The 17,388-nt window shown below is 39.1% G+C and overlaps 1 protein-coding gene across 7 annotated transcripts in view; it reads left to right on the top strand.

Annotated features, from left to right (window-relative positions):
- The window catches only part of PCDH7 (protocadherin 7), a 603,373-nt gene that overhangs the window by 54,925 nt on the left and 531,060 nt on the right, over positions 1–17,388 (top strand). Inside the window, exon 2 of one of the 7 annotated variants that reach the window (XM_074951572.1) lies at positions 6,668–8,316. The exons of the other annotated variants lie outside the window; for them this stretch is intronic. Coding sequence (XP_074807673.1) covers positions 6,668–6,745 — 78 coding nt within the window. The 3' untranslated portion in view covers positions 6,746–8,316. Of the gene's footprint in view, positions 1–6,667; positions 8,317–17,388 lie in introns of those variants that run through there. 7 annotated transcript variants of the gene reach the window in all.

The following is a 17,388-nucleotide window of genomic DNA, read 5'->3' as shown; positions in this document are numbered from 1 at the left end:
AGCAGTGACCCTGGTGGGCTGGTGTGAAAAGGTTGGGGGACTGTGGTCACCTTTCATACCCTTGGGTGGAACTGTAATTCTCCCATTGTACTTCCAGAGTATGAGAGGTAGGATTTTGCATTCCTTGGAATCTGCTACAGCAGGTATGACAAGGGGGAATGTCTTCTTTCACCGTTCCCTTGTACATCCACACAAGAGAAGCCAAAAATATGGTCTGATTATCCTACTTAGATCACTCTCTTATTTCTTGTGGTATTGGCTTTTGTCACCTGCAGGTAGTTCAAACAATTAGTTGCTTTCGCTGTACCTAGAGGCATCTTAGTTCTATATGTTGTTTACAGAGAAGCACAAACCTCTCAGTATGGATGATTACAGTTTCAGAGGCATATAAGCCCTTGGTGCTTGTTGTTCATTTCCTCTTGTTCCTGTCAGGCATTTTATGTCTCTGGGATATGAATGCTGGCCAGTATTGTTACAGTTTCCAACAAAGACCATAGGATTGGAGTCTGAAGAATGTAAGGAAGATGTGTTAATTTTGTAGCATTTTTCATTCTTATTATATTCTTTCTGAGACAGGATTAATGTTTGTACCATTTTCTACTGCAGTTTTTGTCACCAGGGAGAGGTGACAGAATATTAATGTACATATTATGTAAGCATAAATATAGCAGTGAGCTCTATTTTCACCTTTCCAATAGAGCAGGGGTTCCCAAACTTGGTTCGTGGCTTGTTCAGGGTAAGCCCTGGTGGGCCGCTAGACGCTTTGTTTACCTGAGCATCCACAGGTACGGCCATGCTCAGCTCCCAGTGGCCGCGGTTCACGTTCCCGGCCAATGGCAGATGCAGGAAGTGGTGGCCTGGCCTGCCCTGCTTCCTGCAGCTCCCATTGTCCAAGAACGGTGAACCACGGCCACTGGGAGCTGCGAGCAGCCGTACCTGCAGATGCTCAGGTAAATAAAATGTCTCATGGCCCGCCAGGGCTCACCCTGAACAAGCCACGGACCAAGTTTGGGAACCCCTGCAATAGAGTCTAGTTTGGTTAGTGTGTTATTCTACTCTGACTTGCCTTTGAGAAATTATAACAAGATAAATTGTTTACAATAAATCAATGTATATAAAATGAAAACAGAGAACAATGCTATGATAATTCTCTCTTGTCATTCAGAGAGCTTTTGTAATTGATCCTTATTACATTTTAAAGTTTGTGATGTTTACATACTTTATAAATGTTTCAGTTTGCCTTCTGTGTTTTCAAATTACAGATTCCATCTCCACTTCCACCCCCCACACCCATGCTGGAGGCAACTTTCTAAGTGAGAATACTTTTTAAAGTTGTTAATTACAACCTAAGGTTAATGAGTGTATTTACCTTATAATCTGGAATGTTCTCTTAATCAACTAACAGCTTGAACGTCTAGGGCTAAGTAATCGGTTACTGATTTTCATGTAGAGTAATTAGGGATTCTGTTTGTTTGTTTGTTGGGTATTTTTGATTGTTTTGTTTATGTCTTCCTCTAGTATTATTATAAAAAACTGGTTTCTGTAGGCATGCTTAATTTTTTTATTACAAAATTTTGACCTGTAATGTTAGTGGGCCAGATGCCTGGTTTTCCATTGGAAAGTGTGATCAAAAAGAGGATCTCACAATCCAGTAACCTGGTCAGATCTACAGACTGGACATCCAAAGTCAAGTTACTGGGTGAGGGGGAGGTGGGGAGGTGCCAGGTCATCACCTGCACCAGCTCCTTCTCAGCCAGGGTCGCCTCCTATCTGCGTCAGGTGGCTGCAGCTCATAGCCCCAGCTCCACAGGTGAGTCTCTCCTGACCTGGGGGGAGGGGGTAAAGGGAAAAGCAATGAACGATTCGGGGAGAGGGGAATAGGAGTGAATGGGGACGGGGCCTTGGGGAAGGGGTGGGCTTCCAGGATGGGGCGGGGCAGGGGCAGCGCCTCAGGGAAGAGGCAAGGCAGGGGTGGGGCCTTTGGGAAGAAGTGGGGCAGGGTCTCAGAGGGGGAAGAGGTGGGATCGGAGAGGTTCTGGCACTCTTCCTGGAGTGTCCAGGTTTTAAATACAAAATTGGCAACCCTAAATGGCTTGTTTCATTAGCCCATGAGGATGACACAGTTCACTTCTGAGCAATGTCACTCAGGTTTGAGCCACTCTCTTTAGGATAAATCCACAGCATGAAGAATGTATCCTGTTTCACTACACACTATTGCAAAGTGTGACTCAAGGTGAATGACAGCAGACAGTGCGCCCGATCCTGTGAGATGCTGAGTGCCTCCTCAGAGGTGCTAAGCATTTGAAACTTGTGTAGAGTTCGTAGAGTGTGGAAGGTGCTCAGAACCTTCCGTTGGACATTTGGAATTAGACCTAGTGTGATCAGGAAGTGAATAATAAAGGAGAGCATGAACAGGGAGTGAATGATATTTAACAGAAAAACCTGAGGAGTACTTGTGGCACCTTAGAGACGAACAAATTTATTTGGGCACAAGCTTTCGTGGGCTAAAACCCACTTCATTGGATGCATGCAGTGGAAAATACAGTAGGAAGATATATATACACAGAGAACATGAAAAAATGGGTGTTGCCATTTTTTCATGTTCTCTGTGTACATATATCTTCCTACTCTATTTTCCACTGCATGTATCCGATGAAGTGCGGTTTAGCCCACGAAAGCTTGTGCCCAAATAAATTTGTTCGTCTCTAAGGTGCCACAAGTACTCCTTGGTTGTTTTTTTTGCTGATACAGACTAACACAGCTACCACTCTGAATGATATTTAAATATCCCTTTCAAGGAATATTAACCTTTCCATTTTTATGCTTTCATTTTAAGTTGGAATCTTTAGAGATAATAAACTTGATTACCTTTCACTTAACCAGTGTAAATCAGGAATAACGACATCAATTGACCAGATACTCTGTGGTGTAAATCAGCATTGAGTATAAAATGCTGATTTAAACCAGCTGGGAGTACAGCCCATTGGATTTAAACAAGTTTAAATGAGAGGTCACTCAAACCCAACTAATGTCGAAGCGCCATACCATACTTACAGTATCTCACTCTTTTGTATTTTTCTTAAAAAACAACATTTATTTATTTATTTAAGGTGTTTTAACAAGTTTACAAATCTTTGACATGTAAATATCTGAAACAAAACATTCATTACAACAGTTAGTTTTTGTTTAAAAAGACATTATACAGGAGTGCAGTCATCAGATCTTTCTGTATAACAGGGTGTTACCGTATAGCAAAGTGAGCATCATTACAACACCTATAATAAGTCATTTCTAGTGATTTTATTAAATTGAGTGAAATCTCTATAGACACATATTTAGCTGATCAGGCATGTCTATCAAAGAGTAATATTAAAAATCTAAGTGTTTTTAAATCTATTTGACATCATCAGTAAGAGTATGAATATATTTTATTATATAAAACTGGGTGGTGGCAGTCCAGCAGCCGGAGCTCCTCCACACGGGGTTGAAACATCAATTTCCCATATTCCTGTGTGTGTGCCGGTGGTTTGGTGAATCCGGAGAGCTAGATGCTTGGATAAACTGTATATATCACCATTTTTCATATCCTGTTTGCTGTTACTGTTGTAAACTCCATATGTAGTTGCATGCATTGCAGAATTTTATAAGCAAGCTTGCAGCATTTTGTGGCATATGACAGAACATACATCACAAACTACATTTTTGTCTGATTCTTGCTTTAGTGATCAACAATGAGCATGCCATGACTTCAGCTTCACTTAGCGCCACCACCCTGCATACTACAAAATTGTGTAGTTCTTTTTTCTATTTTAAATGATATTTATTATGTTAAAAGAAAAAAGAAAAGGAGTACTTGTGGCACCTTAGAGACTAACCAGTTTATTTGAGCATGAGCTTTCGTGAGCTACAGCTCACTTCATCGGATGCATAGCCACAATATGCTATGCATCCGATGAAGTGAGCTGTAGCTCACGAAAGCTCATGCTCAAATAAACTGGTTAGTCTCTAAGGTGCCACAAGTACTCCTTTTCTTTTTTCTTTTTACGAATACAGACTAACACGGCTGTTACTCTGAAACCATTTATTATGTTAATAACCATTTTTGATAGTGCTTGAGCACCCCAATCAGGGGGCAGAGCCACATTGTACTAGGTGCTGAGCAAGCAAATTACACAAAGACAAACTGTCCCAAATTACTCACAAGGAATTATTTAGATAATATACAACTGGTGAATAAAGTAACACAGGCAGGGTAGGTAGGCAGAGAGGACAAGGTAACAGTAAAGAGATGTGTGCTTGCATAAATTAATAGTTCCATGGATTGTAAAGTAGTCATGTGTGGTTGCCAGCTATCTATAATCTATTTCTGTTAAATTGTGTTCTGTTACATATTCTGTTATGAAACAATTACATGAAATAGACCTATACTTCTAACATATTCAAAGTGGTAGAAATGCTCACATGCCAATGGCAACCCACATTCCTGACAGACAGAGCTGCAAGGGTCTTGTTCTCACACTGAGCAGTCACTCTAGTGGTTGCTTTGCATGCATCTGTCTGGTTGTAGACAGAGCTGATTGAACCTTGGGCACTCTTTGCTGTTCTTGATATATGTGCCCACCCACACTGAGAAATGTGGAAGATGGGAAGATAGTAGTGTTCACTTCTCAGAAACCATAAGAGAGGGAGACTCCCTATGCCACTGTGAGCAGAGGAGAGAGAGGAAGTGCACTGCTTTCCCCACTTCCGTGAAGGAGGAGAAGAGAGAGAGAGAGAGAGAATGGAGTTTCCTACCTTTCCTAGCAGTCATTAGAGGGATTGGAGGGGAGAGGTTGAGCTCTCCACTAATGCTTTGTGCCTGGAACCTTTTGAAGGTCCCCTGAGGACCCATATTTACTCTCATTATTTATTTCATGGGTTTAGCTAGTGGATTTATGGTACAAAAAATAAGCCCTGCTTTTATTTTTATCTTGCACTGAATTATAGTTTGATGACTTTTTTAAAATTGAAGAACATCATTAACATAAAACACATCTGTCGCAGATGAATAACACTCTGCATGTGCAAGACTGGAATCAGTTCATTTTTATGGATCTCCAGTTCTCCAGAGAATCTTACAAATGCACATGACACTCAATTTTGTGTTTGCATCTTGTAGTTAACTGAAAGGTGCTTAAAATCACGAGTAGGCAGAGAGATCCCTGCTGACGACACATTGGAGGAGACTAAAATGTTTTGCTCATTCCAGCAGATACAAGAAATATCTTGTGCTCAATAAATAAACTACATTTATTCCATATGAATACGTACATAGCTGATGGGTAAGGATGAAGCTTCCAACTTCTGGGGAAAACCATGCCCTTTTGATATATCTTGATTCCACTGTTTTGGAAAGTCCTGTACTTTTGCCCATGGATGATACCTCTGACATGGGGGAAACAGCACAAAGAAACATGCTTGATAACTGGACTAATGGCAGTGAAGAGTCTTACTGAGACATTGTAAATATATTGCTGCTGAAACCAAGGCAGAATGTTTTGTATGCTTGTCCCAGATGGCTTCCTATGAGAAGATCACATTTAGATTGGGGAACAGATGTTACTTATTTGAGGACATTTGGCAGCTTTTTATGGATTATCGTCATAAAGCAAATGTTGCTTCTTAGACATACTTGATATTGTTGTCTTGTACTTGTGTAAATTAGGACTAATCTTGCATTATGTGATGGATCCGGAAGAGTTCCACAATCCATCAACCTGCTGGAGAATAAGGAACAAGCAGTGATGGGTGCAAATGAGCAAATAATGGTAATTAATAAAGTAAACAAACATTCATAAAATTACCTTATAAAACCTAACTGCCCTTTTTGTGTAACCATCTTGTACATGGCAGCATTGCAGGATTAGTATTTTCATGAACATGCATTGTTCTTGAATAATATTTTAAGAGCTGTTCTTGAACGATGTATCGGAAAGCTGCTTTCTTTTAGCATTAGGCATGAATGTATTTTTACTGCATCATTTATCTCATCAACATATTGATCACAGCACTTCAAAAAAACCATTAATGCTTCATTTTCTTTATGTCCATCCTGTAGTATAATAGTGATACTTAATAGCCAGCACTTTCACAGTCCTTTACATGTTCACAGCATTGTACAAGCAGTATCCCAGGATATTGCTGTTTTTCAGACTTTGTCTTGTACAGTTGCTTTTTTTTTTCTGTAAGAGTCCCTTTCTAGATTTTGCTAATCTAAGACAACTGGTATTATTAAGTCCGTCATTTGGGAAGAGAAAGCTGTGTTTGTCACTGATACTTGGAAGATTCGTATTGTTTCTTGTTCTATGACGAAGCATTTTCAATGACAACAACAACTAAGGATATGAAGGAATACAGATTTTAGTATATTTCTCCTATCATACACCATAAAACCAACCTAATACTGGACTTTTTGCACTTGATTTAAATTGCCAATGTATTGGTAAATAGTATACAAATTGTTATAACTGTTTTCACTGTGATATAGTTATCTTATGAAATATGCTTGGACCTAATGGAGAGAAGAGGATTCTCTCTGCTCAGGTATAAAATCCATGCTGTAGGGTTAGGTTAGCTAAGCCCTGCTCACATCCCGGTAAGCAGACATATATTTTTGTATTTTTTGTAGGTGGATACAGTGCAGACTACGCAGCCCCCTGGCCACATTGAGGAATCGTGTAAAATGAATGTATGTGCTCGTAAGTGAAACATTTATAAATAAAGCTCCAACTTTAATGTATGTTGGATCATAAAACATGTAAAACCTGCTTACTGTCATATTAAGAAATCGATTCCCAGGGGGCAGGGTGACTGCAGAACAAAGAAGATGTGCAAAGCAAAGTTCTTTTTTAAAAATAAGAATGAAAAACCCAAGAACTTTAGAATTATTCAAAACAGATAAACAAACATTGTGCAAACAAGAGATTGAAATTACCTCTTGGATGTATTTGGGAAGGCACTGAGCTGATTCAAGATTCCAAAACAGAAAAAAAGAAGGGATGTGAGAAAGGTTTTGTAAGCTGAAATCATCATCCATCGAGGAACAGGATCAAATACCTTCTTACTTAGGAGTATGAAATGGAGGACACAACCTTTTCCCCTTCAATCTGTGTTTGAGAGGACAGAAATTTTGAAACTGAATTTGATCAGATTATTGCTTCAGTTAATAACTGGGAGAGGAGTGTGGATGGGGTTGAATTTTCAATGCTTGACATAAGCAATCAGTTATATGTAGAAAAAATAACTTGAGCATGTGCTAGATGAACAAAGAACATGGAAACAATACCTCAGAATTGAATTCCTGGAAAACCAGACACAATCTCATCATTTAGAAACCTTGAGCTACTTGAGGAGGTGAGAAGACTCAGACTCCTTGGATTTTGCTGAAAAAATGACTTCATGAGGCATTTAAAGTAGATATGCAGAAGAAACCAAAATGTGTTAAATGGTCCTATCACAGAACTCAGAAATCAGCCATCAACCATCAACCTGCATATTGAAATTTTGTACTTTAATTGATAAACATAGACTAATCCAAATGGATAAGAAACTCTTAATATTTGATATGAAAGACTTCTCCTTGATTTGAATAACTGTACAAAGAAAGGCTTTTCATTTTGATTAAATAAAAACTGCATGATAGGGAGATCCCCTTTGCATTTCTAGTCCCTATTACGATAAATATATCAAATAAAAACAAAGGCTATATTTTTTGGTACCCAAGAGATTCAAAAAAATATTGGGACACCACCAAGTTAGCACATTGGTTTATGTCTTTTACAGGGTGAAGAGGCTGACTACTCTGTCCCTAAATAATATTTCATTCATATAACCCATCTTCATCATAAATAACAGAAAACAGGGATATTTAAGTATTAATGAATGTTTCAAAATGTTTGCTTAGCTGTAAGGTGTAACTTGGACTTTTTCGAATTTCTGGTCTAAATCTGGTGCAGTTGTATGCGGAAATGATATTGTATTCAATAATAAATGGTACATATAGTCTATCTCTTGCTTTCACAATATGCCTTTTCTGATATTGGAGTACAGAGCTAAAGATCACATTTTCCCTTTTGATTGCTATGCATTTAGCTCCAAATTATATCACCCTTCGTGTTTATCTTTTGGGAACTTGTGGTCTGCCTCTTTCTCCACTTGTAGTCAATTTCAAGTCTTAGAATTAATGATTTGGGAGAGGTTTTGGCCTCTTTATTGTATTAAGAATATATCATCAAACTTCAAAGTCTGTACACTTCTACTGTATTGATTATTTTCTGTGAGCAAAATCAATAGGCAAAATTAAAATTAAAAAAATCAATTTCTTCATTTTTGTTTTGCTTCATATTTTTATATACCTATTTTGTTTATTTAACCTTGAAGGGTTTTTTGTGAACTCATTGATATGGAAACACAACAAAAGCTTCAAGTAATGCTGAATAAAACATACTGATGCAAATAAGTGAAATACAAAGGGAAATACATAGTTCTTTTAGCTGGGAAGAGGAAAGATAAATGCTGAACACCTGTTACCAGATTCTGATTTCTGATACAACACTGTAAGTCTGGCATAACTCGGATGATCCCACTGGAATTATGCTGGATTTACACCACTACATCTGAGATCAAAATTTGGTCTTTGGTGTTTAATGTTCTTCTGTTTTTCTAGTCTTAATTTTTTGCTCAGGAACAATTACCAGCAGAGGAGTTCTGAAGAAATATTGCACAACTACTGTAATTTTCAGATTCACAGTGTTTAGCAGCCAAGTGCCTCACAAGGAATAAAACCACTTTTATTGTTGCCTCCTGCTACCGCTCCAATGGGGAAAGGTCAGCAAAACAGTGGGAGGCCAAATGAAGGAAGATCTTTTCCCTGTAAGACATCAACTTGCAAGACTGTGAATTTCAGAATTACAAGTGATATAGCTTTTTTACAACTGCTCCTTTCCTTCTTGCCTCCTACTGCTGCTTCATTGTTGGATAATGTCTTTTTCCTGTCAGAATGAGCAAGCAAGAGCTTATTTGTGACAAGCGAAATTCCACTTTCTACCTAGTATTGTTGCAGATAGAGGAAAAAAGAGCCTGGTTCATACCTATCTCATTTTCTAGCTTTTGAGGGTTTCAGTTAGGGCTTTTAAAGCCAAATCCAACCTGCCTTGTACACATGAGTAATCCAGTTAATGCCAGTGGGACTACTTGTATGATTAAAGTGAACAGGGTGTAGCTATACATACCGTTTTATTTGTATATTTATTTTCCCCTCAGACCATACCACTGAGGAAACATAAGTGTCACTAACAGGTTGCCACAGAAGTTGGGATACACCATTGCTACAGACATTCGAAAGTAGGTTAGATAAGCCATTAGTGGGAATGATGTAGGAAGTTGTGTTTGTTGGGGAAGTCAGGTTGGGTAGCAAAAGATTTCTTTCATGTCCCTACTAGCTATCATTCTATGGACCTTATTCTGCCCTCAGTCCACAGAGACAATCCCATTGATGCCAATGGCAATTCTGTCTGTGAATCAAGAAAATAATATGGCCTTAAGTGTAATAGTCACTTTGCCAAGCCATTCATCAAACCTAAACTAAAGAGTAAAATGAGACAGAATACCACCAACTAGACTGCATTCTAGCCTAGGAATGAACAACATAATTTAATACAAAAAATATTTTTGTGAAAGTCAATTAAATATCTGAAAAGCTCCTATTGAGATGTATCTGGTTTATTAAAAAGCCTCTGTACCAAACCCTATTGCAAGCTCCATTGTAGGAAGGAGGAAGGCACATAAGCATAGAGGCTTGGTTCAGCCACTCATCACTTACCATGCTTCAACCCAGCACTGATTTTACTTTGGGAATTGTATGGTGCACTATGTTTTGCTGAGCTAGTAAAGAATAGCTTTTCAATCTCTCATGCAGGAGCTACATTTATGCAAGATATACATGTTATGCCTACTTATGAGCTCAACATTATCTCTCTTCTCTAGAGGAGAATAACTTGAACCTATTGTACCATGACACTGACATTATATTTGACTTTTGCATTTAGGGAACATTTTCATTACATGAATAACTATTTCTAGTTTCTACACAATTCTAAATGTTAAAGGGTAACTTGCAAATATGAAAAGTCCCTAAAAATTACCACATTAATAGTATAGTACTGTATGTGATGGGTGCCCCAAATTACCCTATGCCAAACTATCAACATGCCTACACAATTTCATTGTTTAAAATTAAGCCATTTATTTCAGTTAGAACAGGTCAGAAAATATCTGAAATAACAATCAAATTACGTCATACATTGGTTTATGATTCCAGCATTGGGTTTTCCTTCGATCTGCAGCTCCCAGAGTCAGAACAAGACCTATCAATCATAGGAAAGACATTTGGCTACCAGTTTACCTCCTAGCAATTTCAGCTCATGCTTTTTGGACCTTTGCATTCTTGAGCTGCCAAACACAAGGAGATAGTTAAGTTTTCAGATTTGGCTCAACATTCCTTTCCCTTAAGCATTTTCTTCCCCTATCTGAGTACTCTTCTATGTTTAAAACACCCTCAATTTAACCTAATAACACCATGATGAATGCCAAGTTTTAGCCAGCTAAAATTGAAATAAAAAGGGTGAAAAAAAAGTTTTATGAAATTCATGCCATTAATTTTTTACCTTTAACCTCAAAAAATAAAAATATATGATGTTGGAATACAGACCCTGCATGTTTGTTTTGTATTCTACTATTAATAATAACCAGTTACCATATAACTTTTTCATTTTTCAAAGTGCTTTAAAATATCCACTGTTTAATCCTCACAACAACTATTTGATACAGGCAAGTATTTCAGATGGCGAAAATGAGACAGAGGTGTTAAGTATCTTTCTAAAGTTAGAGAGGAAATCAATGTCAGATCTGAAATTAGTAGTTCCTGGGCACCACTCTTGTACACAGGCCACGTCTCTTTCTTGCTGATAAAGCACAACATACTGGTAGTTACTAAAGGCCAAGGACACAACTGTTAATGAAATATAGCAATTCAAACTGAAAAAATTACCAGGCACCAGTATAAACTGTGTTTTATGATAAAGCTGGATGTGCCCTAGATGTAGATATGTTGCAACCTGAAACTGCAACCTCCAACCCCGAAACTATATTTATTGGGGAACATGTTTTCTTGAAAGAGGCTTGGTTCCTGTGCACAGCAGTAAGCTCCACCTGCGTATCATTTCTTCCCACCACCATTCTTATCAGATAAGTGATAAGTACTCCACACTTTTCACGTCCTCACCCTCGTGTCCTGCCCCGACACAAAGTGGCAGGACCTCTTGCCACCTCTGGAGAGTTAGGAGCCCTGGTAGGCCAGCCTATATTCCACCTGGTCCTGAGGCCTGCCAGGGACGTAAGCTAGCGGCTCCTTCACAGAACCGTGAGCACGGGCATGTACTTGGCGCGGTTCACTCCACTTCCAGACACCTGCCCCTTCTGCGGCATGAGGGAGACGGTGGCGCACGTTTATCTAAAGTGCGCCAGGTTGCAGCCCCTATTGCGGCTCCTCCTACATATATTATTATGGTTTTGGTTGCACTTTTCCCCTCACCTTCTTTTCTATTTACTCCCTATCCATGGCCCCACAAAGTCGCGGGACCTCCTTGTCAACCTCCTCCTAGCCCTGGCCAAAATGGCCATCTACAAAACCAGGGAGAGGAGGTTGGCCGACGGGGTTTCCTGCAGCTGTGGGGCCTATTTCTGCTCCTCAGTCCGTTCACACATCCGGGCCGAGTTCCTGTGGGAAGCATCCGCTGGCTCCCTTGATGCCTTCAAGGAGCAGTGGGCGCTGTCCGGGGTTCTCTGCTCGGTGTCCCTGTCCAGTTCCCTTCATTTAGCCCTGTGACCTCACTCCCGTTCCTGTTATCTCCTTAGTTGTCCCACACAATTATTTAGTATCCCAGACCTGTGGATCCTCCCCTTAGGCTGCGGGGAGGTCCTTTAGCAGTGGGCGGGCTTCTGCCCACCCACTTCCTGGATCCCAACAGGACCATTCTTATCACATATGTTCCCAAACCCATGCAAATGTTTGAGGGAAGGAGGTCATGGCAATCAGCTTTCACTGTAAGGAACTATATTCTATCTAGTTGCAATGTGAACAACAAATACCTCAGACTTAGTAGTCCATGTGCATCATAGAAGGAACATATTCTGAATTGAGCAGTAGCCCTTTAAAAACGTTAACTAGAAGGTAACCCTCCCTGTCATTCACCCTTCAGATTCTCCTGGAACAAATGAGCAAGGATCAGTAAGAATAACCTCTAGATCATGAATCATGTGGACATGATGTATCTTGACTTTAGCAAAGCTTTTGATACGGTCTCCCACAGTATTCTTGCCAGCAAGTTGAAAAAGTATGAATTGGATGAATGGACTATAAGGTGGATAGAAAGCTGGCTAGATTGTCAGGCTCAGCGGGTAGTGATCAATGGCTCAATGTCTAGTTGGCAACTGGTATCAAGTGGAGTACCCCAGGGGTCAGTCCTGGGGCCAGTTTTGTTCAACATCTTTATTAATGTTGATGATGGAATGGACTGCACCCTCAGCAAGTTCACAGATGACACTAAGATGGGGCGAGAGGTAGATTTGCTGGATGATAAGGATAGGGTCCAGAGTGACCTAGACATATTGGAGGCTTGGGCCAAAAGAAATCTGATGAGGTTAAACAAGGACAAGTGCAGAGTCCCCCTGTTAGAGAAGGGATGTGGACAAATTGGAGAGAGTCCAACGGAGGGCAACAAAAATGATTAGGGGTCTGGGGCACATGACTTACGAGGAGAGGCTGAGGGAACTGGGCTTGTTTAGTCTGCAGAAGAGTGAGGGGGCATTTGATAGCAGCCTTCAACTACCTGAAGGGGGATTCCAAAGAAGATGGAGCTCGGCTGTTCTCAGTGGTGGCAGATGACAGAACAAGGAGTAATGGTCTCAAGTTGCAGTGTGGAAGGTCTAGGTTGGATATTAGGAAACACTATTTCACTAGGAAGGTGGTGAAGGACTGGAATGGGTTACCTAGGGAGGTGGTGGAATCTCCATCCTTAGGAGGTTTTTAAGGGGGGCTTGACAAAGCCCTGGCTGGGATGATTTAGTTGGTGTCAGTCCTGCTTTGAGCAGGGTGTTGGACTAGATGACCTCCTGAGGTGTCTTCCAACCCTAATCTTCCATGATTCTATGTTAACATAGAAATGAAGTCCATTTTCAAGTCAACCTTTGGGGGGTGCATTAGAACAACTCAGGGTTTCAACAAGGAAACAGGAGTAGCCATGGATCATATTGGTAACCTCTTTTAAGGCCTGCCGGCACTTTAACTAGAAAGTAACATGAGTGTACGTGATGTTGCCGCCATCCTGTTGGTGCAATCCATTCAGGGGAGATAGAAAGGCAATCTGGTCACCATGGTCAAGTTTCCACTCAAGTTGATATTGGAGAAGCAGGCAATGAAAGAAGGACAGGCCAGGTGCAAACAACCTTTTTAGACTTCCTGGCACCTTTCCTTAGGTTACAGCAACATCACTCGCTGTGGAGGGGAGATTTTCATTTTACTGTATGAGCTATGTACTTGAAGTAAGAGGCGAATAGGAACTATAGAAATGCAGCTGAAATAATGTAATTCATCTATGAATATATGTTTCATCCAGCCAAAGTGGTCTTAAAGGATCACTTGATCAACACACAAATTAATTGACTTCCTCAAATGATTTGTATATCAAATAACATTGTAGGAACTATTTTACACAAAGGATTACTCTCAAACCATGCGGAAATGAAAGCAAACAAAAACAATAGCAAAACTAAGAGAGGCACTATCTTTTGTGCTTTAATGCCATAGAAAAATGTATTTACAAAAAAGGCTTACCAAGAAAATCCAGCATTTTAGTGGGAACATTAGTAGAGAAAGCCGAACATTTGAAATGTGTATGTGAGAAAATGTTTTGTATTTCATTTCATTGAAATAAAACTTATGTCATATAATCCATTTTATTTGGTTTAATCCTTCATTCACATGTTTCCCAATGTGCTGTGTTTATGTTCAGGAAGGTGGCAAGATGTGAAATTGGCTTATGGAACAAAAAATACTTTATTTAATTTGAAACTGTATGAGAGCAAAAATTAACGCAAATAATTTACTTCATGGATATTGAATGGACAAATTAAGGCTAGATTTTTATTTTAGGCACAGCTGTGAGCAGGGGGTGTTACACCCTCGGAGTAGCCCTGCAGGCTTTGTGAGTCAGAGATACACCTCTGCATCATGATTTCCCCCCTGCTTTTTCTTCTGGCTCCTAAAGGGGTAGTAATTTACTGTTGCATAGGCCCAAGAGTGGTGGGGAGTGGTACAGGCCAAAGAGTATAGGGTGTGGCCCCACCCTGTCTGCCCACTCCCCAGCCATCTGCTCTGGAGAATGAGTAAATGGGCGAGTAACTGCACTTAGTCATATATGCCTTCGGACTCAAGATCTGGGTAGACCACATAAAGAGTAATACCATTGTGCAGTCCTGTCATCTGAGCCACAGTCTGACCATTCCTTTTATTAGTGATTGAACCTAAAATTAAAAAGAAAAGTTCCTGTTGAAAATTTAACATCATCTAACATGGTTTATGTTGTTCGACTTGAAATATCTCACTTAATTAACTTGGAGCCACTAATGAATATCAAGAGATAAAGCATGTTCTCATTTTACTAGCATCAAAATGTGAAGACGTATAGTCTTGTGTTTACAGACACAGGGTTGGGAATCAGGAGATCTGGATTCTATTCCTGGCTCTGCCACCAATACCCACAGTGATCTTGTGCAAGTCCTCTCTTTGTGCTACAGTTTTCCCATCTGTAAAACGGAGAATAACAACACTTCCCCATTGTGAGTGTCAATCCATTACTTTTTGTGAGGGCAATGGTAATGAGGGCCATGAAAATGCCTATATATAAATAAAATAATAATATAGATTTTTTTATATCCACTGCAATGGCTTCATTTAAACTGAGGGAGATTATTGAGTCGAGTCTCACTGGCTTTCAGAGCAGGTCCTAGTTTGCTTAACATCTATAAACTGCTTCCTGGCCTAATTATTTGAAGGAATAATAGTTTGTCGTTATGTAGATGGTATAGTGATGTATATATCCTTCAGCGCACTTTCATCCAAGGCTATTGTACTGTTAAAATGCTATATTGAAGACAAATAGTTATAGATTGCCCACTTTTTTCCAACAATTTATTATTAGTGAAGAATCTGAAAGTTAAACTTTTTGGCTCGTCTCAAAGATGGTAGGTTTATTTATTTATATCTGAGTTTTTAGAGCATGCGAAAGGTGATGGAATTGACAGCACTACAGGCTGAAGTCTTCCTGCAAATGGAGAAAAAGTTCAGTAGGGAAGTAATTAATTTCTTCTTATTATTGAAGTGTTGATTATACACTCAGTGCTGTATGAGCCACAGATAAACACAGTCTCTGCCCTGAGAAGTGACATTCTAAAAGACAGACATGCCACACTAGGGGATCCAGAGGAGGGTGTTTAATTAGAATTAAAACATAATTCTATCTTACTTTCTTCTCTTCTGAAATGTTGGTTGGCGAAGACATTTGGCTCATGTGTGTTATCGTTTGCAGGGATTGTGGAAGAAATGGGTCTTAGTATCTATTAGAATAAGCAGAGTGAGATGTTTGGTGCATTGGGGTTGGGAGATCATTCCAAGTACAGGTGGAATAAAGATAGAAAGCCTCAAGATGGGAGTGGGAAAAAGACACAAATAATGTGGTGAAGAGTGCCCATGATACTCAACACCATGGTATCTCGTGCCTTGCTGTGCGTCAAATCAAAAATTACTGTTGTTGGTTTCTTAGAGGATGGAGATTGCATGATAAGATCTAAGGTAAGGAATTTAGGAGTTGGATTCAATTCATTGTCTGAAATATATTGTCTATGCATCTGATTCAGGACCTGACCCTGCAAAGATTTGCACCTATGATTATCTGTACACATTAGAATAATACTATTGAAGTCATAGTTAAGCATGTGTATCTGTCTTTGCAGGATTGAGGCCATAGACTGTAAACTTGTTGGAACAAGTTTTATGGTGTTAAGCACGTTGATAACTGTCACTAAATAATGAATAATATACAAAGAATAAAAAAAATCAAGGTTCAATATCAACAACAGCTACATTATTAAAGAAGCAGGTTTTCACTTAAGGAACATAGTATGGTTTCAGAATATGGCATTAGATTTTAACTACACTGAATTTTTAACATCATGATGTTTTATGTCATGTGTGGAGTACTGCAATGCAGTCTTCCTTTGTTTGCCTTGTTTGAATCATTCTCACTGATAACCGCACAGATTTTGACTCTGTTGAAAACATGTGATCATAGTATGATGATTTTTGTCAAATTTGCACTGTTTCTCAACATTGCAGGTTTTAGGTGAAATGGCTCCTGAGTGCTCATGAGACTGAATTTTTGGCTATAATTATAACATCAGGATGAAGGATTGCTTTCCATACATATGGCTTAAAACTGCAGGAAGTCAGGCATTAATGTCAAGGCCCCTCTTTTATGGAATTCTGTACCTTAAGTTATCAAAGAAGGTGATAAATTAGCAAGGTTTAAAATAAGACTGAAAACTTTTGAAATGCATTGAGTGTAATAATTGTCTAAAGCTCCTTTAGTTATTTCTGATCTCTGCTATATAAGTATCGATAGTTAGATTTCAATGTTAGTACTTACCTCAGTAAAATAAATTGTACTCTTGGCATCTTCAGTTAACCTATGCTTTCTTTAATTATGTAATGTAAAATATTGTGGTTTAGTATATAGAGCAGGAGAATGGGAATCTGGAATCCTGTGTTACCTTTCTAATGATGATATTGAATTGCTGTGTGATCTGGGACAAGTCACCTGAGCTTTTTGTGCCTCAATTAATCCAGCTATAAAATTGATATAAAATATTTTCTTACCTCACAAGTCATTGTGAGGATTAATTAAACAGGAACAATTCATGCTTCTTTCGAGGTCAGTCGAAGTTTTTCTATTCAAGATTAGGCCCTTAATATATGCAAAGCTCTTAGACATTATTGTTCTAAAAATATGGAGTGCTTTTGCATTTCAGAGTTCAATAATCTGGATCTAAAGCTACAGCACAATAAATTCAGCTCTGTCTTTTTCTAAATAATAAGTTCTGATTTGTCATTTATTAGAAAGAAGGGAAATGGCACAGCATGGCTGAAAAAATGGTAACAACTTCAGTTTTGTCTTACACGTCAGAAACATGGTAAAACCCCCTTGTTGCTGATTCATGTACTGAGTTCAATCCTAT

This window comes from Natator depressus, chromosome 4, assembly GCF_965152275.1.
Source record: "Natator depressus isolate rNatDep1 chromosome 4, rNatDep2.hap1, whole genome shotgun sequence".
NCBI lineage: Eukaryota > Metazoa > Chordata > Testudines > Cheloniidae > Natator > Natator depressus.
The sequence above is the reverse complement of the archived record's forward strand: the minus strand, read 5'-3'. Positions and strand labels throughout refer to the sequence as shown.